At 38.4% G+C, this 25,996-nt stretch overlaps 1 protein-coding gene across 1 annotated transcript in view; it reads right to left on the minus strand.

The window, feature by feature from the left end:
* The window catches only part of MAN2A1 (mannosidase alpha class 2A member 1), a 171,177-nt gene that overhangs the window by 125,704 nt on the left and 19,477 nt on the right, over positions 1-25,996 (minus strand). The window contains exons 2-4 of the mRNA XM_045808255.2: positions 19,958-20,215; positions 17,269-17,413; positions 4,242-4,413 (exon numbers count right to left, since the gene is read on the minus strand). Of these exons, the coding sequence (XP_045664211.1) occupies positions 4,242-4,413; positions 17,269-17,413; positions 19,958-20,215 (575 nt within the window). The remainder of the gene's footprint in view (positions 1-4,241; positions 4,414-17,268; positions 17,414-19,957; positions 20,216-25,996) is intronic.

Here is a 25,996-nt window from a genome sequence, read left to right on the forward strand (position 1 = left end):
ACACTAATCACTGTCTCCATACTTCAACCTGAGGGCTCTTGAGAGCCCCATCCTACAGAGAAGCCTCTGACCCTTAGGTCCTCACTGCTGCAGAGGGCAGCTCCCTAATGCAGCCGTGCTGGGAGGGATCAAGCATGGCCTCACCTTACGAAAAGCAGCGGCAGCAACCCCAGTTTCCTTCGGAGGTAGCTGGACTCCCTCCTATACTCTGGGGAAGCAGGACCTTCAGACAGGCCAAAGCTCTTACTTGGCTTACACATCACAAAAGAGAAAGCTAAATGAAGAAAGCTAATCGTGGCCTCCGCAGCCTCACCCAGCAGAGAGCAAACACTTCATGAATCTCCCCATCTTCCCACAGCCCCAGCTCCTCTCTTCCCCCGGCCACTCCTATTCATGACAGGAACATCTTCTCCAGCTGCTGAGTCCCTGATGCTCATGTGATCTTTCAGAATCCAGCTCTCCAACAAAGGATCTGAGGGGAAATACATCAGCCAGCTTTCTTCTTTGCCAACAACACCTGCCGACTCTGGAGAGGAAATGCACTGGGAGACTCTCCTGGGCACACAAAGCTGAGGACTGCAAGTCCAGGCTTAACGACGGGCTGAAAGAAAATGAGAGGCCATGCTACAGGGATCACAGGGACCATGTCACAGGACAGGAAGAGTCTTGTGAATGCACCAGGGCTGTGAGGGATGACCCGCAACCTTCCCTCTACGTCCGCCTCCCCTGCTTCCATCTGTCCACACTCGTTTCACTCTCTAACGACTCAGAACGCTGGGCAGTAATATACCAATTAGCTGAGCTCAGGTCATAGCTGGCCTGTCTGACCTGAGGCAGGAAGATGGAGGATCTGACGGGGGTGAGAGACCATTTCCCAAAAGGAAATCAGGGGGAATGGACGCTGGCCAGTCAATATTAACCAACACCCACAACAAGGAAACAAAGTATTTAGTTAGAACAGGAAGGAACTGGGGCCAGTTACACTCTCTGTTTTGGGACAGATTCCAGGTGTATGTACATGTTATTGTTCAAGGATGAATAAAAAGGAGGAAAACACTTGGACCTACGGGGTACAACATAAAGAATGCAGAACAGAGGGGTAAAAAACAAACAAACAAACAAACAAACACGGTTAAAACCAATCATTCAGAGCCAGAAAAGAACACATTTCATACCCCAGAGAACTGAATCTGAGGTGGGGAAAAAAGAACGCTTAAGAAAAGTCTCTCAAACATAGTAAATATAACAAAGAAATCAAAAATGCATGTGCAAAAGAGAGACTCAGTAACTAGAAAATTTAATCCCCAAACAAAGGAAATAAAAACAGTACCCAGTAAGAGCAGAAAACATAAGCCGAAGATATGTTTGAATTGACAGATGGAAAATTTAATAATAAGTTATACCTAGAGACAAGGTCAACATTTAGAATTTTATGGATAAAATTTTAAAAATCCTAAAAATGTCTGAGTGGAGAGGTGGAGGGGAAGGTTATCTTCACTGAAGCAATACATTAAAAAGCTTTTTTAAGAAAGAAAGCACATATTTTATAGTTAAATTCTTTTATTACAAGACGGAGAGTCTCAGGATGACTTTGGAAATCAACTCTACACCGCGCATCCAAGAGAAATACTCCAAGTGACAAGTAAAAGTGAAAATAACACGAGCTCTTAATATTTATTAAGGACTTAAAATACACCAGGCATTGGGCTAAGCATTTATTTGTATTCATTCGATCCTCATAAAAACCAAATAAAATAGGTCCCAATATTTTCCCCACTTGACAAATGAAGAAAATGAGGTAATTTGTCCGAAGTTCACACAGCAGATGGGAGTTGCCAGAATCTGAACCCAGGTAGCTTGGTCCAGGGCCCAGCCATTTGAACTACGGTTCTAAACAGACTCTCTCTAAAGTAAACAGGGCAGCAGAGAGCAGGCAAGTCTAAACAAACTACAAGTGAATGACAGTAACGGTAATTTCAGTTATGAAAAGGAGAAAAGACAGTTATTTGTCAAGGTGAGAGTCAGAATTTACGATCAAGAAAAAGAAATACCCAGCCCAGAAGTGCCCAAACCTTGCAGCTCTCGCCCCACTGCAGATGTTCAGGAAGTAGTTGCAGAATGAATGAACGAATGCACTAATAAGCAAAGACCAGGCATGGACCCTTAGGTATTTAAAAAAACTGAATTTAAAAAAATAATAAAATCCCTAAAAATAAAAGGAAGCTGACAGGGGAACAGTGGTAAAAAAAAAAAAAAAAAAAAAATGTATAGCCACTTCTGCTATAAATGATTGTTTCAAAAACAAAAATTTGTTCCAAAGTGAATGATTATATTAGGGAGTAAATTTTATATTGCTTAAGTGAAATTCTGTCCCTGAGAAAAAGTAAGAAAACTGCACCCAGCTGAACCCAGCCACATAGGGATACACACACACACACACACACACACGCACGCACACCCCTCCAAGGTCTACCAGCTACCTCCGTTCACTGCCTGTGTTCACAACCATCCATATATGCCAAACAACTTGCTGTCAGATTTCAGATAATCCACTTTCTACCACTTTGCACTAACTCACAATCTGTACCCCTTCTGACACCCATGTCTACAAGCAAACTTCAGGTCTTTTATTGTAGCATTTATGTATTTCTTAACCACCTAACATATGTAAAACTCTACCAGCATCTTTATTAGGTTCCCATCTCGTGTGTGTGTGTGTGTGTGTGTGTGTGTGTGTGTGTATCACTAGCAAAGTTTTTGAATGTTGTGCCCTATTAAGAAAAAAAAAAAGGTCTGATGGATAATGATGGAAAACCAATTCTCTCCAAATTATCTTTAAATGTTTGTGTCAACTTCCATCAAAATCCTTTTCTTTTTTGATATGGTAGAAGAATTTAACAAATTAATTCTAAAGCTCTTTGGGAAAATTAAGTGGTCACTTATTAAAAGAATTTCTCAGTAAAGAAAGACAAGGGAAGATTTAAATTGTCCGTTAATGAAACAGATCTTGAAGCCAAAACAATTAGAGTCAAGCAGAAAAGTCCATGAAAGAGGTTAGAAAATCCAGAAATCAATGCGTATTTAAATACAATAAAGATGGCACTTCAAATCAGTAGGGGAAAAAAAGGACAATTTAAATCTGAGGGCAGCAGCAGAGCACAGCATGGGAGGGAACTGCCTGTGGGGCTGGACAGGCTGCCCTGGATGGCATACCAGCGAGGCGCGTCCCAGCTGGGTGACCCCAGACGCCCAGTGTCTTTATCTGTAAAATGAGGACAGTCATTGTACCTACTTCACAGGACTGCTGCGAGGATTATCAGTTATCATTTGTGAAGTGCTCAGAACAGGCACTAAAACAGTAAGTGCTATATATGTGATATTAAATAAATAAAAGAAAGCAATTCATGCTACGATAATCCTTAAACTCTTGGGAGCAGAGGGGAAGGACACATAGGGAACAGAATCTCCCATCATACCACATTAAAAAGATAAATTTCAGCATTTTAAAAACTGATAAAAAAATTAAACTGGGGGAAATAAAGGACTGTTTGTCTGATCTTTAGATTGGGAAAGACCTTCTAAAATAAGACAGTAAAGCATATCAAGAAAACAGATTAATATGTTTGATTACATAAAAATTTTTAAGTCTGTATATCAAACACTAAGAATTAAGAAAATAACTTGAGGGAAAATAAGGGTTGACGTATGTGTGTATAAACTTACAAATTGGTAAGAAAAAAGTACACCATTGAACAATTCACAAAAAACCTTGCCTGTATATATGAGAAAATATGCAATGCTATCAGTAATCAAAAATTCAAATTAAAATATTTCAAACATCAAATTGGTCAAAGTTTTAGAAAAAAATTATATTGGTGGCCAACTAGGCAGAGACAATGGTACGATGCTGTATGGAAGATAGAAGAATACTCTGAAACAATCTTTCCAGGGGTCACTTTGATTACATGCTTCAAAAACCGTTTAAAATATTAAGCCCCTTTGACCTAGTAATTCAATTTCTGGGACAAAGTTAGAACATAAGGATTTCAATAGAAAAGTTTCAAGTCACTTTTTCAGAGATGAACCAGAATCAAGGAAAAAAGGATGTGAAGAAATATTTTAAGTCTCAGATATAAGGCTAAGAATTTTTACCTTCTAAAAATTCAACACCTGTTTCACTGTATAATTAATGGTTAATATTACCAAATTGCAAAAAACAAAAAAACAGTTTTAAAACAAACCTTTTAACAGCATCCTTCTTCGGCTTATCTATAGTATCCCACCACTTTGAAAGGTAAGAAATCTCAGACCACATAAATTTTCTCCGTGAGTCTTCTTTCAGCTTGATGACCATGTTATTAAAAATATACTGAGTCATCTCTCTAAAGTAGTCATCAAAAGTCTTCAACCAACCTAAATCAAGACACAAATATACAACAAAGGTCTGATTCATATGTCTGATTTCAACTCAGTCACATTCCATTGCATCACCTTTGGATAGCCTTAGATGTTTCGCTCATATGAAGACACATTTAAAAATCTCAGAAGTGTTTCAAGTAGTGAAATTCCATTTCAATGGGCATGAAACTCAAGTCACTAATGACAAAAATACTCTGAAAAATGCACAAATTCAGATAGAAATGAGAAAAAAAATGAGAGAAATGATCTGAGGACGAAAAGCATTTATTTATGCTTAATAATTATAGTATCGAATTCAATTATTTATAATTTATCTCTAATATAAGGAATTTGCTTTAATTCTAAAAATCTGAACCGCATTAACTAGCTGGCAGTCCTACTCATAATGTGGAATCAAAACTGTATCCTTTCATACCACATCTGAAATTCCCTACCCATTTTAGTAAGTTCAATTAAGAAAAAGAAAATCACAAGTACAAACTGTATCTAAAAGCCAGCAGCAAAGCAGTAAGGTAATTAAGAGCACTATTACGAGCACAGAGAAGTAGAATTCTGCCAAGAACAGGCATTAGTTTCCAAAGGCTGTAAATCAGTCCATTTTTTGGAAGCACAAACTGACACCAATCAAACAAGTGCATACATGTACATCAAGTCTTTTTCAAAAGAAAATTGTAGATACTGAGGACTTAGTTCTCGGACTCTTCCTACTTCTCAAATATCCCGGAAATTTTCTCTAAAGATATTTGCAATTTCACTACAAAGAAACGTCTTTTTATAAGATTTTATTTATTTGACAGAGAGAGAGCACACGCGCACAAGCCGGGGGAGCAGCAGGCAGTGGGAGAGGGAGAAGCAGCCTCCCAATGCGGGGCTCGATCCCAAGACCCTGGGATCATGACCTGAGCCAAAGGCAGATGCTTAATGACTGAGCCACCCAGGCGCCCCATCACTATAAAGAAATATTTTTAACAAGACCTGTAGGTCTAAGCACAGCCCTATCCAGCAGAGCATTAAAGCGACGTGATGAGCTGCCGAGGCAGAATCTTACCCAGCTACCTACCGGCCAAGTGGACCCTCCAAAGAACCACCTCTTATCTACGAAATCTTCTCTACACCCAGGCTAAACTACTGCTCTGTTTTTCCCAAACCTCAAACATGTGGGAAGACTAAAATAATAAGGGGCCAACTGGTTAGTTCTTTTGTCTATAATTAATATCTGAAATATACTATATTTAATATTTAATTCTGGAAAAATATTAAAAATCTGCTAGGGCAGAGAAGACAATACAACTATTTTGACAATGTAAATATGAGCTTCTGAAAAGAGCAGTGCCACTCTGACTGTATTTCTCCCTTTTGCTCTACCTAAAATCTATTCATTCATTCCACAGTTATTTAGTGAGCAGGTACAAAGTGACAGGTAGGAAGCTAGACGCCACAGAGGAATACAGCGTAAAATGTTCTTTACAGGATTTTCTTGATCTGGGGCACTTTTAAGTACTTTTAAAGTCACCAAAGAATACTATGTGGATAATTCAACTTTTCCATATTTAAATAAAAAGCCTGTACATATAGAAAATTCAAAGATAGCTCACGAAATAGTGGTTTGCAAAGAATCCCATCTTGCCAGGAGTACAAACTTGGACTCCTGCCCTAGAGCGTGGAGCCAAGATCCACATCTGGATTCCCAAGGACAAGCAAAGAAAATCCAACCTACCCCTAGAATGCTCTAACTGGCTGCTGACGATGCCAACATCCAAGACAAAAAACATCAAGTGCTCAGACCTGAGCCCAGGATATAACAGGACTTTATAAATATTAGTTGCTATTATTATTATCATCTTTATCAATCTCTAATTGCCCCTTCCCCATCTCTCCAATCAAAACAAGTAAAAGAGGAAATAAAAGATATTTCTAACATCTAAATTTTGAAAAGTACATATTTATTTAAAACATTTAAATAAACTCTTCCACATCTTACACATATTGGTAACCCAAAACTTTGGTTTGCAAAGAAATTCATTCTATGTCCCTGTTATGGGCTGAATTGCATCCCCTCAAAATGCCTGTGTTGAAATCCTAAACCTCAGTACCTCAGAATGTGACTATATCTGGAGACAGGGTCTTTCAAGAGGTGATGAAGGTATAACAAGGTCACGAGGGTGGGCCCTAATCCATTATGTCCTTACAAGAAAAAGCAATTAGGACACAGACGCACACAGAGGGAAGACCACGTGAAGACAGAGGGCTATCCGCAAGCCAAGATGAGAGGCCTTCTGAAGAAACCAACACTGCTGACACCTTGATTCTGGACTTCCAGTGTTCAGAACTGTAAGGAAATAAATTTCTGTTGCTTAAGCCATCTAGTCTGTAGTACTTTGGGATGGCAGCCCTAGCAAACTAATATAGCCCTAGAAAAAGTCAGTGTCGTTAACTTCCCAAAACAAAGGTTGCAATGTGGGGAGAATTTTGTAATATTTAATTTAACATATATCTACCTCCATATTGCAAGACTGAGCTAAAATCAAATGTATGCAAGTGACATCCATTTCTGCACCATGCTATTATTACATATACGTAAGGACCATGTAAATCTTGAAATGGCTCCGTGAAAATCATTGTCTTTAAGACATCACACATAACTTCTACCTAAATTTTAACAAAGGTCAACACTAAGCCCTAATTAATTGGCTATTAACTCAATAAAAGAAAAGAACTATGAACAATGGAATGACTCCAAAATTAACTTAATAAAACTCTAGTGAACTAGCACAGAAAGCAAATTTAAAAGAAATCTCCTTTATGAAGATGAAAAGTAACAGGTTTTTTTTCTTTTTAAGTACAATTACTTGTTTTCATCAGTTATAATTTGTTATTAGCTAAGACCCTTTCAAAGAATAGTTTATCACAGGAGTTTTCATAAAGAAATCACAGTGACTGATTAATCCATTTTGCCTTGAACACTTCATTTGCCCTTCAACAATCATGCATGAAATATGTCAAAGATATTTACGTGAGCTACAATACATGCTTAGAGATGTCACCTTAAAAGCCTTCCATAAAACTCATCTATAATAGATATTAATATCACTACAATATAGCACAATTAATGAAGAATGAACTAAAAGATAGCCCCTTGAAGCTTTCAATGTTGAGTAATATAACAGTAAATTAGCTTTTATTGCTCTTATACAATAGAGTAATCAAGTATTCCCTTTTATACCGAATTGGCTCTTTCTTTTCCTCAATTACTGTAAAACTACAATTGTATATTAACGTGAGACCAATCAGAAAGACAGTATTTTATGAAAGGTTGTATGGGATGATTTTTTGTGACATAAAATTATATTCCTACCTCTGGATTTAATAATCTTAGGACATTGAGTTGCAAACTGATTTACTTAAGTGGTCAATTCACAGCCTTTTTCTTTCCCTTGAATACACTTGGAAATTGAACCAGGGCTAGAATAGCACGAAGAATACCTTTCCATTTATTCTTTTTCCTCTCTAACAACACTCTAACCCATAAAACATGTAATCACCATTTTTAAGTAAGTGCGGAAATATCTGAAACAAAGAATACATAATTAGAAGTTCTATAAAGCAGGCATAACTCCAAATTTGTTATCACTATTTTATCATAAAAAATTTTAAGTTCTAAAATATAAAGCCTAATAAAGTTGACAACTCTACCACTTATTTTTAATGCATGTGAACACTTAAGCACCTTGTAACTGTTCACTGACAAAACGCTATTTTTTAAAATTGACTCTTGATCTAGCTCCAAAGTCTAAAGACTTTGTGGTGCTCTGATCCTCTCAAGGGACACTTAGTTGTATTTGGTTCAAGGGCGTACACAGCAGCAATTTAGGACGTAGGCAAAGGTATCCCTTCCTGAGCCCCAGACACTTAAGGGATTTTCCCATTCTTCCTCTGACCGTATTCTTTTCACACAATAAATCCCCAAAGTCGAGAACCTGCCCACCCAGAGCCTGCCCTGACCTGCCCTTCTGAGTACCAGGGCCCAGAAATCTGTGTTCAAACATCCCCAAGCCAGTTTCTAGAGCCCACCACGGTTCTTCTATAGCTCTTTCTATAGGGCAGTCGACCTGCATGTGGTAACCTCCCTAGCCTGAGCAATGGGCAGGGGGGATGCAGTTTGCAGGGGTGCGGGAAGAGTGCTGGGGTATCTGCAAGCAAAGAAGGGCCTGGTTGAGGACAGGGCCATTTCTGGGAGACTGGGCTGGGCTACGATAGGCTGGCTCTTCCCCCACGCACCAACACATTCCAGTGGAGAACCGGAGCCTGGTCAACCTCAACCCACACACAGCCTTCCTGATAAAGGTGCTGTTTCTCGAGGCAGGAGGAAAAGACATATTTTTATTTAGCAATGTATCAGTTTGATTTACAACTTTTAAATGTTTATACAAAGGGTCTGAGGGTCTCCAGGTATTTCTTCCCCAACTCCTACAAATTTGAGAACCTATAACCTGAGCTTCAAAGCAGTCAATTCTCATGAAGCCAGCACCTGCTATGAAACCTAACCTGTCAAGATTTCAGTAAGTATGTGATAGATGAGATGAATGAAATGTATGGCCAAAAGGATAGGGGGAAAAAAGGTATATGAAGTATAAATATATTACCCCAACTAGAAATGAAACCAAAGGAAAAGACACCACACACATACACAATTAGCTCTAATAAATTCGTTGTCTGTTCTGATGCTAACCTAATAACCTTTGGCCATTATCTTTTAAGGTTCTATTTTATATTTAAAAAAACTCTGTCAGCCCTAAGATGATTTAAAACACACATCCCAAAGAAGGCATGCCCCTCAAATCATTGCTACACTGTTGTGATTTTAACTGCTACAATAGTGATTTTTTTAATGACTGCATTTATTCTACTCAAAGTCAAATAGGTACCAACTGTTAAGAAAACATAATAAATTTTGAATCAAAAATAATTATATCTAGATAATAAACATGTAAAAACTACAACTTAAATTTCATGTTACTTCCCTTTTAACATAATATTTGCAAATTTACAAAATAAATATGAATATTCATAAATAAGAAAGCTTCTTTATTTTAGCAATTAAGTTATTGTCTACCAACATATGATCAACAGGTTTCTTCCATCACTTGTCAAATCCTCCCATAGTTGACTGTAATAGCCAGTCTTACACTTAAGGCATCATGTACCATCTTAATTGGTATTATCGTAACTCAAATCTGCTGCCGATTAATTTTAATTCCAACATTTCTATTATAAGTTAAGCTTGTTTCCCCCTACCGCCGATAAAGTATGAAAGAGTTTTAATCAACGCCCTGTTCCAGTTTATTCATTCAAACACAAACCAAGCCTCTAAGAAGGCAAAGCAATAAAGCTAATCAATGAAAACAGATTCCACAGTGAAAATATGAACGAAATGCTGTGGGAATAAAGAAGTGGTGAATTCCTACCAGAGGGACAGAAGAGAGATTCTCAGAATAGTCATCATCTGGATAGAGGAAAAAGGTGGTAGTTCCCAACAGAAGGAAGAGCATATGGAAAAGACACTAAGCCACGAAGGTCTGTGTCAATTTCAGGGAGCAGAAGGCAGCCGGGTATGGCTGCATGGCAGCTTTCATGATGGGAGTACGGAGAGAAGTAAAAATAGAAGTGGGGGCCAGATCACCAAAAATCTTCTAAACCGTTCTTGATTCTTGCTGAAAATTTAGGAGGAAGGAAGTTAAGGTCTTTTGATCTTTGCTTTCAAAAATGAGTGTACTGTGAGTGTAAAGGATAGACGAAGACGGTAAAGTAGAAAACAAACAGGAAATGAGGCCACTCCAAAAATTCTGCTAGAAAATGTTTATGAGGCCAAGGGGGCAAAATGAAGAGAATATGCTAACTGACTGAAGCTCCCAAGAGATAGGAGAGACTCAAAGATGAAGCTAAGGTTTTCCAAAGACCTGTGAGTCTTTCGAAACCTAGAAACCTGCTGAATCCTATAAATGCTTCTGAACTCAGATTTCCAGAATCACCTCACCTTTTTTCCAGGTGATTCAGTGTCATCTAATAGTTTTCAAAGCATATCAGCTTCACTTCCACTAAGCTGTTTGAGATACAGCACTTTTTGAAGCCGTGTAAGATGCCCCCACTGGAAATTCTATCCCACACCACGGGAGCTATCTGCATTACTGTCCAGACAGCTGCGGTTTTGTTCATCCTGCAGCTGTACGGATAGTGTCCAATTGTGACCCCTTACTATACTGCTTTTCTAAATGCCCTTTAAAAGAACTGCGTACCTCGATATTTGACACCTGCCCTTGTAAGATCAATGTCCACAATAATTTCTAACTCTGGGTAGCTAAAGTTACTTCCCTCCCTTGTTAAGGACTCCATCCACACGCATCAATTCACAGGACACTTCAGGCCTACTATGTCTTCCCCAAACACAGCTTAGTGGTTTGAAAAAATGGAAAGTGTCTGTAATATGAGAGAGACACCATTAGAAGTAAAAATAAAAGTGACTTCCTTCAAGGAGCTACTGTGAGGGTGTGGAGCTATTTAGCCTTACGATCAGGCAAATACGGGGCAAATTATCAGTTTCTAAAAGAAACCATTTAAAAGCCTGAAAATACTGCTTCTAAATGACTTGCTAATTGTAAAATATGCAGCAATGAGGAAAACCACTCACCATCTCATGTACTCAAGTAGTATTTAAGGACAGGGACATCCATTTCAATAAGGACAGACCAGAAGGAAAAAAGGATGGGAAACAGTGCAGTGAGGTGTTTGCTTTTGCCAGACAGTTCATAAAATATTTTATATGATTAATAATACTAAAGCAGATGACATCTGACATGGAAACACTTAAAAGACCTTCTTCTTGGAAGCTTGGCCTATGGTTTCAGAAGTATTACCTTCAAGAGACAATATTAAATAATGGTTACAAGTCCTGATTCCAGAGCTGGACAGCTTGGGTTCAAGCCCAGCCCTGCCACAAACACATTATTTGGACTCTCTTCTGCCTCAGTTTCCTCATCCCTGAAATAAGGGTAATAACAGGATTTTTGTTGTAAAGTGCTGAGGGCAGTAATGGATTTGAAACGTGTATAGAACAGTGCCTGAAACATAGTAAATTCCCATAAGTGTTAGCAATTATTTGTAAAACTGGCACACTGGTGAGCTTGGAAGCACCCAGACTCAAAAGAAAGACACAAGTAACCAAAACAGGAGAATGGGGACATGTTTGATGATCACCTACATCTTTATGTTCTCCTGAAGAATGCAGTCCAGAGCCACAACAACCAGCCCTTTCCCTCTGAAAAGAAACCTCAATACACCAATTCTAGAGATCGCTTAGAAAGATAATTCTAAAGAGCTGTGTAAACATTTAACTCTTAATGCCAACATTTTCTTAATTACGATTGCCAGAAAAATATAGGATGCCAAGTTAAATTTGAATTTTAGATAAATAATGAATAAATGTTTACTCTGCGTTCCATATGATACTCAGAACACATATACACCAAAAAAATTATTGTTTATTGGAAACGCAAGCTTAACTTTTTTTTTTTTTTTTTTTTTTTTAGTTAAATCTGGCAACCCAAGGGGATCCTGGATGGCTCAGTCAGTTGAGCATCCCAACTCTTGGTTTCGGCTCAGATCATGATCTCATGGGTCCTAAGATCAAGCCCCAAGTCAGGATCTGCACTCAGCAGGGACTCTGCTTGGGATTCTCTCTCTCCCTCTGCCCCTCCCCCTGCTCAAGCTCTCTCTAAAATAAATAAATAAAATCTTTAAAAAAAAATCTGGCAACTCTATTAACAACCCAAGGTTCAGATAAATGTGCCAAATTAGTTAATGCCCATAAAGCAAGAAAATCATTTGAACTAAATAAAGTATCTGGAGAAGCATCACGGTAAAGAGAAAGAACAGAGATCTCAGAATCAGGCAAATCTGAGCTTTAATTCGCCATCCTGTGCCAATTTATAACTGATGGGTCTCGGAGATATTAGTATACCTACCTTAGCCTCACTGTCCTCACCTGGTAAATGGGGTTTAATTTACCAGTTTTGAGGGCTGCAGAATGGATTACATGAAGCAACACACCCTCGACACTCCCCTGATACAAGACAGGCAACGAATACCAGTTCTCACTCAGTTCTTCCTCATACAATCTTAGCTCTAGAAACTCAAATTTCCCATCACAGTAGCCAAAACCAAAGAACTCATTTTATCCCTCGATTACTAAACAGAACAAAGTATTCCCCAAACTGTGCCCACAAACCAATCTCCCCTCTCCTGACCATCTCCTTCCACTCAGCAGGTTTCTTTGGTAGCTGGAGTCCCAAGTCTCCCCTGCTTTCACCCACCTGGGCATTACCCAACTATGGCTGACCAGAACTCTTTCCTTCTGACCATGCTTAACAATATACGAACAGAAAACCTTTAAAATAACGTCACACTGTGATTTCCTCATGTTTTTGTTCTTTCTCGCTTTTTAAGAATAAGGGCACATGGGGCACCTGGGTGGCTCAGACGGTTAAGTGTGACTCTTGATTTTGGCTCAGGTCATGAACTCGGGGTCCTGAGACTGAGCCCCAGGTCCGGCGGGGAGTCTGCTTGGATTCTCTCCCTCTCTTCCCCCACCCCACTTACACCACTCTCTTTCTCTAAAATAAATAAATAAATCTTTAAAAAAATAATAAGGGCACATACACTCATTTCAAATTAACATATAATGCTAAATGCAAAATTATGTTTTCTTAATTTTCAAAAAAAAAATTGAAAAACCCTACTCTCTCATTCGAATCAATAAAAACTCTGTAAAAGAACTGCAAATGCTCAAAATAAAATGATTTTTCCACTGTGGCTCTTGTGCCTAGGTCTCTCTCCTATTTGGAGTCATACCACATGGGGGATTATTTTCTAATGTTCATTTTACAAATTGCTTAACTAACAATATGCTGTCCAACTTTCCATTTAGTATACCTTATCTGCTCTCTACACACTGTGATTTCTTTGAAGGAAAATTAACTAAATATTTCAACAGTTTAAGTAGTGGGAAGGAAAGAATTAAGATTGTAGATACAAAGGTGCTGTAATTGTGTTTTAATCAGCTTATTAAATATAACATGAACATGTATCAATCAACTAACATTTAATTTCATGGTCTATGATTCAAAACTTTTCAAAAGCATAACAGTACAAAGTTATCAGCATTTACTTAACTATTCCTTTCCAATTTTGTTTTAACTCATGTAAACCATATAAAATACTATATGACAACTGTTACATGTCCTCATGGACTGGAAGAACACGATTAGGAATTAAAATACAAACATAATTTGAAATTTATCTGTCTTGTGAGATATCAGAACTTGATCCAAAAAGAAAAACACCCACATATATAAAAACACAGCAACAGAATTCTTAAAGTTAGGGAACTCAATATTGGAATCTTTTAAAAGTCTATTTCAAACACTCCTATCCCCAACAGACAAAACTCCACTGATGAAACAAACCACTGAGCTAAACTTTGTTTTAAACTGTTGCTGCAGAAAATGCAAACAAATCTCTATAAATCTCATTTAGAAAGTAAACCGCCTAACGCACATTCACTTAGGAGTATTATACGAAGATTTCCCATTACGGAGTCACATTTTGACTTGGAATGTTTGTGCACACACTTAACTCTTTTCTTCCACTGAAAAAGGGGTTCTTCATGATCCGAATGATTTAGTTCTTCACAGAATGATTTAGTTTACCTAAACTCTACTTTTGTGAAGGAGCGGTGAAAATTATGAAGAAAAGTCAGTGGGTTCTGTTCTCTAGCATTTTGCTTAATAGCAAAAATCGCTTTCGCTTTAAAAGGTCTGTGTCTGACCATTATTTTTTCCTTAAGTGGAGGAGGACCTGAGGGTAAGGGTCATTAACATCTTTTACTAAGACAAAAAGACTCAACTATGGTTGCTAAGATACCAACAGACAGATTCATCTAGAGCGGTCAGGACCAGTTATTAGAGATGTCTCCCCACAGAACAACACACTAACTACAGTGGGAACCATAAGGCAAGCAAACAAAAACTCAAAGGCATAGGCAATCCCTGCCCTTGAAGAGCTTAATATCGTCTGCTGTTTGTATCTAAAATTACAAAGCACATTTTAAATATTTTTTCTTAAGGAACAGAAACAAGACAACAGGAAGAAAAGATGGAGAGACGCTAAAGAAATGCATTTGTCAAGGTCCAATGTTTCCTCTGAGTCTGCAGAGTCACATTCCCTGGTTCATTAGCTTATTTAACCGAATGAGTCAGTCGTACCATGTGCTGCTTACTCTTTGGGCATTAGCGACCTGGTGGTTATAAGACAAAGTCCGAGCCCTCACTGAGCTTACATTCTAGTGAGGAAACAAAGCAGAAGTGCTGTAAACGCTTACATCCATGTCTATGTGCAAGAGGGCGTAAGGGAAGTGTGTAAAGTTCAAAAAGCTTCAGAGGGGCATGGACACAGGTGGAAAAGGCCGCGTCTATATTTAGCGATTATTATATGCCAAGTGTGGGGCTGGGCAATGAGACAGACTGAACAGGACACACATGTTCTCTGTCTCTCGAGTGTACTCAGGTGGGAGATCCATGTAAACTAACAAGGAATTCCTAGGGCGCCTGCCCCTGGAAGCTTGACAAGTTGGTAACACCTCCGTCATGAGTAGTGGCACCCACCTTCAAGGGTTATTGTGAACCTCAGATGTTTATATTTGGCACACTGCCTGGTAAACACCAATTTTATTATTATAGTTAAGCGTGCATGTGTTAGAATTACAAGCGAAATGAGATTGGTGGAAATTGAGGATGGCAGAAAAGGGGAGGAGATAATAAAAGTCTTTAAAAAATCTAAAAGAGAGGAGAAATGGGTTCACACAAGGACTTGCAAGACATACTGCAAAGTGTATTTATGAACCTATAAGAAACTGTATTCAATGGGATCACATCACACACCCAATTAAGTGACAAGAACTAAACTGCGTACAGCTGGCAGAGAAGAAAGGAGAGAACAATTTTAATACTACAGGGGCTCCGCCACCATTTCACTCAATAAGGGAATATTTCAGAGTGAGATTTACAGAGAAAATCATCTGTAGTCCTACAGGCAAACTTAGATCCCACGTGTGAAGTGTGAGCACCTCACCTCACTGTTAGTCTAGATATACACAAAGACCTGTTTCTCAGTACACATACCCTAAATGCAAATGTACTATTTAATCTGGTGTGCAAGTAAATAAATACCAAAAGGAATTTAAATTACATGTGATTTTCATCACCTTTTGTATTTACTTGGTAACTAACTCGTGCTTTAAGATGCTACTCTACCCATATCATCTGCATTTTACAGACACACGAATGTGCCCGAAGGACTTGGGGGCCAGTATACAGCACAGCAGGATGCCTGCCTCCCTCTGCCTGGCTCCAGAAGATGCCCAGCCTTCGGAGTTTGGATTTGAAGGGACAGGCTAAGATTAAGGAGGAAGATGATGCAAAACATTTAAGAGATAAGGTTAATAAGACAGGTATTTGGAAGAAAAAAAGACATTAACACCAAAGACAGAGAAACCAAGTCAGAAGCTGGTGTGACATACGCTCATCACAAATTTCCAGAACAATACTGATTTCATATATTTCATACCTCTGTGCACACTAAATATTGAAGTTTTATGGAAATTCAAACATTTCAGCATCCAAACTGTCTCCGAGTACCTCTCTCAATCCAAAAGCAGCACATATATATACATATATATACACGTGTGTATACACATATATACATACATACAACCTCACCAAATCACACGTCCAGACCTAAAGTAACAAGTTCTACTGTCTTAGAAACAGAAAGGAACACATGCCAATAAACCAGAGGGAAAGGATATAAGTCAGAGATAAATGAATGCTGGGAGTAAAGAAAAAACCTTCAAAGTACTAGGTGAATAATGGTGCCTCTGATAGTAATGATGAAGTGGAGAAATTGAGAAAAATAACAAATAAAAGCGTAAATAAGTCCTCAAAGGAAGTCTTTTGAAGTACATTCCCCAAAAAATCCTGCAACAGAAGTCATGAAGTATCTACTCTGTGCCAGTGTACTCACACTAACAAATCTATACATTGAATCGTATTTCCCACAGTAATTTTAGCAATTTCTCTTACCTTGGGGGAAAAAGTCTCCAGCCTCAATAAATAACAAAAGCTGTCATACGAAGTAATAACAATAATGATAATGACAGCACTTACTGGGGCCATGCATCACACCTTTACATCTCATCCTGTGAAGTCGATACTTTATCCTCATTCTACCTGGGAAAAATACTTATACTTTCACATTCAGTAACTTGCCTAAAGTTGTCTCACACCATGGGGTTGGGACTCCATACTCATGTCCACCTGACCAAGGCTCTTAACCACTCTACACTGCTTCTCCATTTTAAAGATTCAAACATTCCACGAGAATTCTGCATTTTTTAGTGCAGAGTTTATGAGCACGAAATAATTCTCCTATGCGGTATTTTACAAGAAATAACTACAATGAACAGTCAGCACCTTAAGTGAGTTCAACTTTTCCTCCCCAAAACAAAGACCTTCTTGTGTTTATTACTATTTCACACTGCACAAGTACTATCCATGAATGACACAAATTGATAAAATAAAAACTCAAAATGCAATGACATATAAAAGGAATATGTTGCTGTAACAAGTCAGCGAATAATGTCTCAAAAATCTGAGAAATCGGCTTTACCAGATTCTCATTAAAATACTCTGCGCATACAGGAGCTTAATAACCTATAGTTTTTTGAAGTGCAAATTTTACCTGGGTCATTATGAGAATGAGGCACCACAAAGACTTGAAGGGGCTTAGAGTCCCATTCATTAAATAAATAGCTAATGTCAAATCCTTGTTTCCAAACTCCACCATCTGGATTGTCAAAAGGAATTAGACTGTAAACATCCAACATCTAAAAATACAAAAGACAAAATAAAGGGAAAAAAAAGAGTAAGTTTAACCACGTATTACCATTTTTAATTTGAACTTAATGTTGGAAAATATTTGCTCAAAGCTATTCATTGTTGTACTGTGTATGTATTTTACTAGATAAAACTATTTCTGTAGACATTAACTGAATAGTTTGAGGCAGAAATTACCATTAATTACCATTCAAATTCTTAAAATGCTACTGTATTACTTAACTATCCTGATAAATAAGCCCCTCCCCTATCTGCTTCTAATGAAAAATAATTTCATTCAATTCCTTCTTGCCCGGCTTTACTTCTAACACAATCTAGTAGAAATTGACAGGAACTAAACAGCAAAGAAAACATTTCTGATGAAATGTAATTATGACCAAATATTTCAGCATTTTTTCAAATAATACTGATAATTATTTTTTTACTTTGAGTTGTCTTTATTTTACAATTAGCTGCATATATTTTAAAATCTGTAGCTGAATGGAAATGCATCTACAACTATTCCTTCATTTAGCAAATGTTATGTTTACCTTTTTCATTCTAAAAATAAAACAACTGAGTCAATGACGCATAATCATGTGAAAATGGAAATTTTTTTTTAATGTTTTTAGGGTTTTTATTTGTATAAAAATATAAAATACAGCATTTTCATTGTATCATTCAAGATAGTATTTGGGAAGCATGTTTAGAAGTTAAAAATGCCGTGTAATCCATGTATGAATAAGACCAAATAATTTATCTGCTTCTCTTAAAGTATTAGTGAATATTATTCCTGGGGGATGAAGTCCGTAATAAAGAATTTAATACAGATACTGGTATGAAAATGGAAATTTTTAAATGTTCAAATACTGTCTTCGTTTCCAATGTAGTAGTCCCAGGTAATCTATTTGGACACAAAGGAAAAAATATTGAGGGGAAAAAAAAAAACCCTATAAACTTGTACTTTTCATACCCTCTATAATACTAAATGTGAGAACACAACTGACTTCGGTAAAATTTAAATTATGTAAAAATTATATCCTAATATGTAAGCAGGTTACAAAAATATTTAAAGATACGGAGCGAATTATGTAAAAAATGATACAAAGTATTTTAAGGCAACAACATATCTCTCACTTCAGAATGTATGACTTTAATAAATAAAATAAGATGTTCCCAAGGACGAGTCGATAAATCTTTGGGAACCAGCTGGAAAGGAGGATGTGTTAGCGGTCTCCCTTATTCCTTCTGGTTCTTTCTCTGGCCCTGCAGCTTGCCCTGTACCTCACTGCCTCCCTCTGCCTGCCTTCTGGGGTTGTTCAGCAGCACAGCTGTTTCTGTCCAGCCCAGATTTAACACCCCCTCCAAAAAAAAAGTTCTGTTGTTCTCCTTTAAAAGGTACTTATTTAAAACTTATACAAAGCCAAGACTCACGAAAGTAGATATACCTTCACAGCACAGAATCCTGATAGTGTGTGAAACTGGACACACACAGGTTGATAAGATTGTAGGCACAAGGCCTGGCCAACTCTGTCTCCAGCTGCTGGCTCGGCCTGTGGAGCCATGACTTCAAGATCCTATCACGTTCTCTGTCCCCAGAAGTTAGTGGAAACATCTACTCCAAAGCAAGGCCAGAGCCAACCCATTTTATCCAACTGTAAAATATTTGCCCTTTACAGACTTGTCATCAAGTTCCACCTTCAGGTCTAAGGTACAGATTAAACACAGCTCTCTGCTAATTAGCAGAACAGAGCAAATTTGACACACCTTAAGTTTTAAAAAGCATTAGTCCCTTCTTCTCCTAGTTTACAACTCCACTATCCTCTAGAAAAGTACTATCCAAGAGAAACAGAATGCAAACCAAATTTGTAATTTTTAATTTTCTAGAAAAATGAAATAAGTGAAACTAATTTTAATGATATATTTTTATTTAACCCAATATATTTGTAATATTATCTCCACATACATGTAAAACAAAACAAAGTATTTTGCATTTGTTTTCATAATAAGTCTTCAACACTGAGAGCACATCTTGGTTCAGACTAGCCACATTTCAAGTGCTTAGGAGCCACATGTAGACAGTGACTTTCATACTGAACAGCACAGCTCTAGAATATTGCCCTTCCCTCTCTCACAAAGAGGTATTCAGCAAAAGGAATCTAACCCTACACTGTGTGAAACCTCCAACGTATAATATAGACATAGTAAGAATAGGGCTTATCTTATACTCTTAATAGGAAGATAAGAAAATCTCTTTGGCCAAGTTTAAACCTCTAAAGGTCTTCATCTACTAGACAGAATAAGACCTAAAAAGCATACAAAAAGGCCATAATCACAAAGTATAAGATAATAAAAAAAAATTGGGGGAAACACAGAATTACAGAATTTTATCATTAAAAAGAACTAATGATCAGGTGACTAATCAAGTCACTTTACAAAAATAAAAACTGGAATCCAGAGAGTTTAAGCAACTAAGTAAGTTAAAACAGATACCAGATCAAAAAAGAAAGAAAAGCAAGAAAAGCCCAATGATCATTAACAAATACATACATTACCTGCACATCTGAATTCCGACTTCCACTTTGCAAAGCGAACGAACAGTCTTCAGGGTCCACTATAAGGGACGATTGCTTTGATGGCAGAAGAGGTGAGCCAGCACCTTGGCTAAAGTTGCCTTGTGAACTTTTTGGACCATCCTCCACAGACTCACTCAAATTGATGACCGAGTCTCTAATATTTGAGATGATCTCATTATTCTCAGCTAGCAAACGCTCCAAATGGTCTATTTTTTCTTGCAACATTGAGAGCTGGCCCTACAATAAAAAAGAAAAAGGCAGCTATATGAAACTCTAATTTAGCTCTGCTGAGGCACACACTTTTTTTTTTAAATTATATGCCTGCCCAAGAGGGCAGCCACTCACCCTTCACTTTCCACGTTTATAAGTGGGATCACAAAAAGCGTGAACAGCTGGCAGTGTTGAAACACCAATTTACAGCAGAAAATCTCCATGGCTGCAATCTTTGTTTAATCATATTTTAAAATGTGCAACCGAAAGACCAAAAATATTTTGGGATATATTTCCTATTGCCCCAAACCCAGTCCTAAAAGATCGTTGAGTTCTCTATAATAACGAAGTATAACATATTATGTTCAGGTATAAAATTTTAAATTTAAGATTCTAGTACTAGAAAGAGTCAAAAAGTATGAATCTGAAAAAAAATCATTCCATCGTCATCAGTAACCCTAGTGGATAATCCTAAATAAGAAATATCATCTACGGGGAAAATCAATTAGTCAACTCCGAATTAGCCACATGCATGAAAAGTAACCACGCTACAGGTAATGTAGACTGCTTCTACTACACTGTGTGACTTTAAAGTTTTTTAATTGATCCTCACACTAAGAGGCTTGTCTTTTTTTTTTTTTTAAGACTTTATTTATTTATTTGCCAGAGAGAGAGAGAGAGAGAGAGACAGAGAGCACAAGCAAGGGGAGCGGCAGGCAGAGGGAGAAGTAGGCTCCCCGCTGATCAAGAAGCCGGAACAGTCACTCGATCCCAGGACCCTAGGATTATAACCTGAGCTGAAAGCAGACACTTAACCGACTGAGCCACCCAGGTATCCTAAGAGACTTGTCATTTTTATAACATAAACCTTGTTGTAGAGAATAATATTTCAGCTTATGAGAACAAGGACAATCTTCATCTTGTTCACTCCTACATCTGGGGCCTGAAATACGTGGTAGATACTTAAATATTTGTCCCATGGCCCTTATATTTCTGGAACTCAACAATAATTCTTTAGTGAACGCCCACTGTACCAGGCATAATCCTACAGGCTGGGAAGACAGATACACATAAGATATGGGTCGGTACCTGAACACAAAGAGTGACACTGTCACTAACAACAGCCTACCCAAAAAGTCCACACTGGGGTTTAATAAAATAACTATATGCATAGTGAACAAATAACTCTGGACACCCAAAAACAAAAGTTTTATCACCAGTAAATAACAGGAAAATAACAGGAAGACAGAAAGAAGAAGGAAGGAAGTAACAGGAGGACAGTAAGAAAGAAGGGAAAAGAGAAAACACCTGAATGTCCAAAGGTAAAAAACTGGTCAAATGGTACATCTATATCATGGAAATGTTTTCAGTCATTAAAAATTTAGAAATATAAATTCTTTAAAACAGAAATATACGGGAAGCTACTTTCAGGAGACACAGTGGAGAAAAAAGTTTAAAAAGCATGCATAAAAAACTAGTAATTTGATACCATCTTTTTGAAAAAAAAAAATATGGAAGACCATAATCAAGATGGTAAAAACTGGTTATGGGTATTTATATTCTTCTTTAGTCTGTTATGAACAGCTGTTGGCTTTGTAATAGGGAAGCCAGGAGAAAAACAGGATTCTACTTCCAGGTTAGAGGCCAGTTCAACAAGGGGAGGGGAGAGGTCAGCAGACTGGTGTCTACCAAGGGAAGGCCACTGGAGCAAACTGTGTGAAACTGACAGAAGTCTGAAGGGACTAGAGAAGATATTTTGGAATGACAAAAGAAATATCCAAAATTAGGAGCGAGTCAGCAGCACATTATCTTTGTGGGGAGGAGGGAGGTGGAAGAAAAGACGACACTGGGGACGAATATCCAAAGCCAGAGAGAAGAAACATTAAGACGGCCCCCACAGACCTGAAAGATGCTCTCCCAAGCCTACTTAGAGGCCTGTGACAGAAATAGCCCGTATGTGTCAAAACTGTAGTCCTTTAAGCCAACTGTCTCCTCTGGGGTGGCATGCTCTATCTCCAAGGCATAGAACTCTGACGCCTGCTCATCAGCATATTATACCGAAGCAGGAAGTACAAGGTTTTAACACAGAACTCACCCTGTAAGACAAGCCCCATTTCCTCTACTGAAAAGCAAGAGGGAGAACATGCATCAGATCATGACTAGAAATGGCAAAACAAAGGAAACAGGATGGATCAGTGCAACACCAGCGAGGGGCTCAAGGAGAAGCTGGCTGACCCGCGTAGATTCCAGGTCAGCAAAGCTATTGAGCAGTATCTGACTACAAACCTTCTTTATCAGCAGACATCGATGCTGGTTGAGTGGTTCTCAGTGGAAAGGCCAAACGGAGTCCCCTTGGCATAACCCAAAGCTCACCCGAAGAAGCTTAAAATATATGAGAGTCAGGCATGCAGCTAACTAATCTATATATATCTTCCTAAACAGACATTCTATCAAAAGCTGTCTGAAATCAGGGAAAAACTTTTCTTCGCTTATTACCAAAACACCGAGCTTTTTGCAATCACTTCTGATGAATTCTGTTGAATATTTCCAATACTGAAGATACAAGTCTACTTCAGTGATGCTTGCAATTTCTACCACAGCAGGTAACAACAGTAAATCAAGTTCCTCTGATTCCAAGCAGAATTAGAACACGTTGACTTGTCTTGCCTCTAGTAAAGCTACCCTCCTCCATAAAATAAAATTTGGTCTAAAATACCAGCACCCTAGAGCATTTAAGATGCTGCATGTTTTATCAGACACTTACAGTGTATAAATTAATACAGGGGTGCCTGCATTTCTCCAGACCTTTCTGTACTTTCAGGAAAAGATAATTTTGGAGCCATGCACACAGCAAAGCTGCCTACAGTTCAACAAGCACACACTGAAAAAGAAGAGGGCTCCATCTGGGAATATTCTTACGATGGTGCTAGTCCCATAACCCATGGATGAGAGTATTATTCAAAATAAACATTACAGGAAATAGATGTTTCGTGAAAAATAATCCTGCAGGCACCAAAGACGACTTTCGATCTCATTGTAGCTTTAAAGATACAATTAATGGTCAGTACCTGGAATTCTGTACCGAATTAATATGTCCATGGAGAAAACTGTGGCCTGGAGATATGTCAGCAGAACAGTCTAATGAAAATCATTTTTTAAACTGCATTATGCAGTGGAATAAAATCTGCCCCCCAAAAACGGCTGAAATTCTTGAAATATACACACCTCATAAGCAAATTTTGTAGATATGACAGAGAAGAGTGCTATGACCTTAAAAGGATGTGCTTATAGTCTGCAGTAAAGTAACAGAAATCATAGATAATGTTTCAATTACACTGACAAGTCAAGGAATACAGATAGTAATACTGAAAAAGACAATTTTCTGTAGGGTAAGAAAATCACTTGTGAGAAAACCATTTTATTCTTTGATTGGTAATCAGTTCTATAGGGAGGCCATGGTGTTGCACTGCTGAGGAGTGGAGAGGAGGTCATGATATTTGATTTACTTCGCTTTTGATGAAAGAGAAAAATTGAGCAAAAAAAATCACTAATACGAATGACTCTTGAGAGAGAAAATTTAGAGCCTACTACAAGGCAAAACAGGATCGGTACCCACTCAGTCCTATGAACAAAATCAATCAATGTAAACCTACAGCTAAATCTGAAAGCGTATTACATAATTATTTGCCCCAGGTAAGCACTAGCTGCCGGAAATGGCATCACCGTGACCACTCAGGCTCGGCTGAATCTACACATCAGCGTCCTCCTTCCTGTTACAGTGGAAAGGAATGTGTGCCTTCCCGTTCCCCACTTCAAAGGCCAGCATTTGACTGGTGAGCTCCAAACCCACCTCTCTCAAGCTCAAAGGCTGGTATTCTTTTGGTTAAAACTCTCTCAACACGGTTTCATCAAACGCCCTTTTTAAAAGTAACTCGCTCTCCATTGTGTAACATGTAACATCAGGTCAAGCTATATGAAATTTGCCATTCTCATAAATCAAAAATAGTAAAATTCACCAATTTCCTATGGTTCAACTTAACATGATATCCTATCTAAAACACCAACTCAAACTCCAGTGCTTCCCTTAGCCCCAAGATTCCCTTCCCGGACCCCAACACCCTCACAGACATACAGAGATTATGAACAGTCTGTACTCTTCACCCCGCTTCCTTAAACTCCCATTCCCTCATCTGCCCATTGCTATCAGCATCTGCCCACCACTCCACTAAACTGCCCCTGCAAAGTCCCCACAGGCTTTCATGTTTTCGTCATGGCAAGTAAACACTGTCCTCCCCTTACTCATCATCTCGAGGAGCAGCCAGAACACTAGACCGCTTCTTCCTCCTGGCAACGCTCACCTCACCTACTCCCAGCCCAGCCTGCTCTCGGGGCTCCTCCTGCCTCCTGTTTATCACTCTCCTTCTCCCTCTCGCACCCAAATGACAGAGTGCCTGCCTCAAGGTTAACACCCGAGCCCTCTGCCTTCTCTATACTATCTTCAATTATCTCATCCCTCCATGGTTTAAACTCCATTTTTTGGTACTGATATCTCTTCTATATTTCTATCTCCAGCTAAAGCCTCTTCTCTGAAAAACACACCCATCTGTCCTAACAACTACTCCACTCCTCAACTTGGGTTTCAAACCTATGTCCAAAAGATACCTCCCCCCAAAAGCCTTCTACAATCCTCAAATCTTCAGTAAGTAGCTTTAATCTCCATCTAGTTAGTCACTCCCAAAATCCTGGTGGCATAACTGATCCCTCCTCCTTCCTTACCCTGTTCATACAACCAACTTACCTGCAAGCTCTTTCCTTATTACCTCTAAAATACCTGTTGCATCATTCTACGTCTCTCCCCCTCAGCTGCAACCACACTGACCCCAGCCTCCAGCAACCTCTCCTGCCTAGTACACGGCAGCCTCTTACCTAATTTCCCAGTGCCAGGCTTCCATCCTTCAACGATGCCTACGCAGCTGTGCTATCCTTCTAACAATCCAGTGCTAGCTTCTCTCTGCACTTCTTCTACAATCAGTAAACACCTGCACCTATCTAACCCTCCCCCAACATAGCTTCACCCTGATCTTATCTCAGTTGTAAGCCAGTTCCTCCTCAACCCATCTCAAGACCTTCATACACGTTCTCTCTTCATACAGTGCTTCAAATCTCACACGAAACATTCCCTCAACGCAGCCTTCCCCAGCCATCCTATCTAAAATAGGCCTTCTCATGTTATTCACGATGTCTGTTTTTTGCTTCTTTCACAGCCTTATTACATTTTTACCTATTTATTCACGTATTGTTTCCCCATCTTCATCACTAAATGAATCTCTATATTGAGAACAGGCACCACAGCGGTTTTATTCATCACTAGACCCTGATGCCTAGCACAATGCCTTATGCACAGAAGAATTGCAAATATTTACCGGGGTGGGGGGGAAACATATGTAACATTTTTTTCTAAGACAAGGAAGTATTAAATGTCATTTTTTTGGCATACAACTTACACCAAAAATAATATGAATAAAAATAAAACACTTTAACAATTTTTTTAAGAAAGAAAATTCACAAAAATCTTCACTGTGACCCAAAAAGTAGGTAAGAATGAGAAGGAAAGTCATAAATTACAGGATGATCTTCACTGACTGAGAGGGAAATGCTATAGAAATTGAGCGATGCTTGACCACAGAGGGGCAATCATGACCTTATGAGTAGGGCAGAATATGCGGCTGCTCTTCTAGGGCGAAGATTACGGACTCTGCACAGTCCAACCAGAAGTTTCAACGTTCACGACTATCAGTAATCATGGCT

The sequence above is a fragment of the Ursus americanus genome, chromosome 5 (assembly GCF_024610735.1).
Source record: "Ursus americanus isolate L20-20 chromosome 5, mUrsAme1.1.p, whole genome shotgun sequence".
Taxonomy (NCBI): domain Eukaryota; kingdom Metazoa; phylum Chordata; class Mammalia; order Carnivora; family Ursidae; genus Ursus; species Ursus americanus.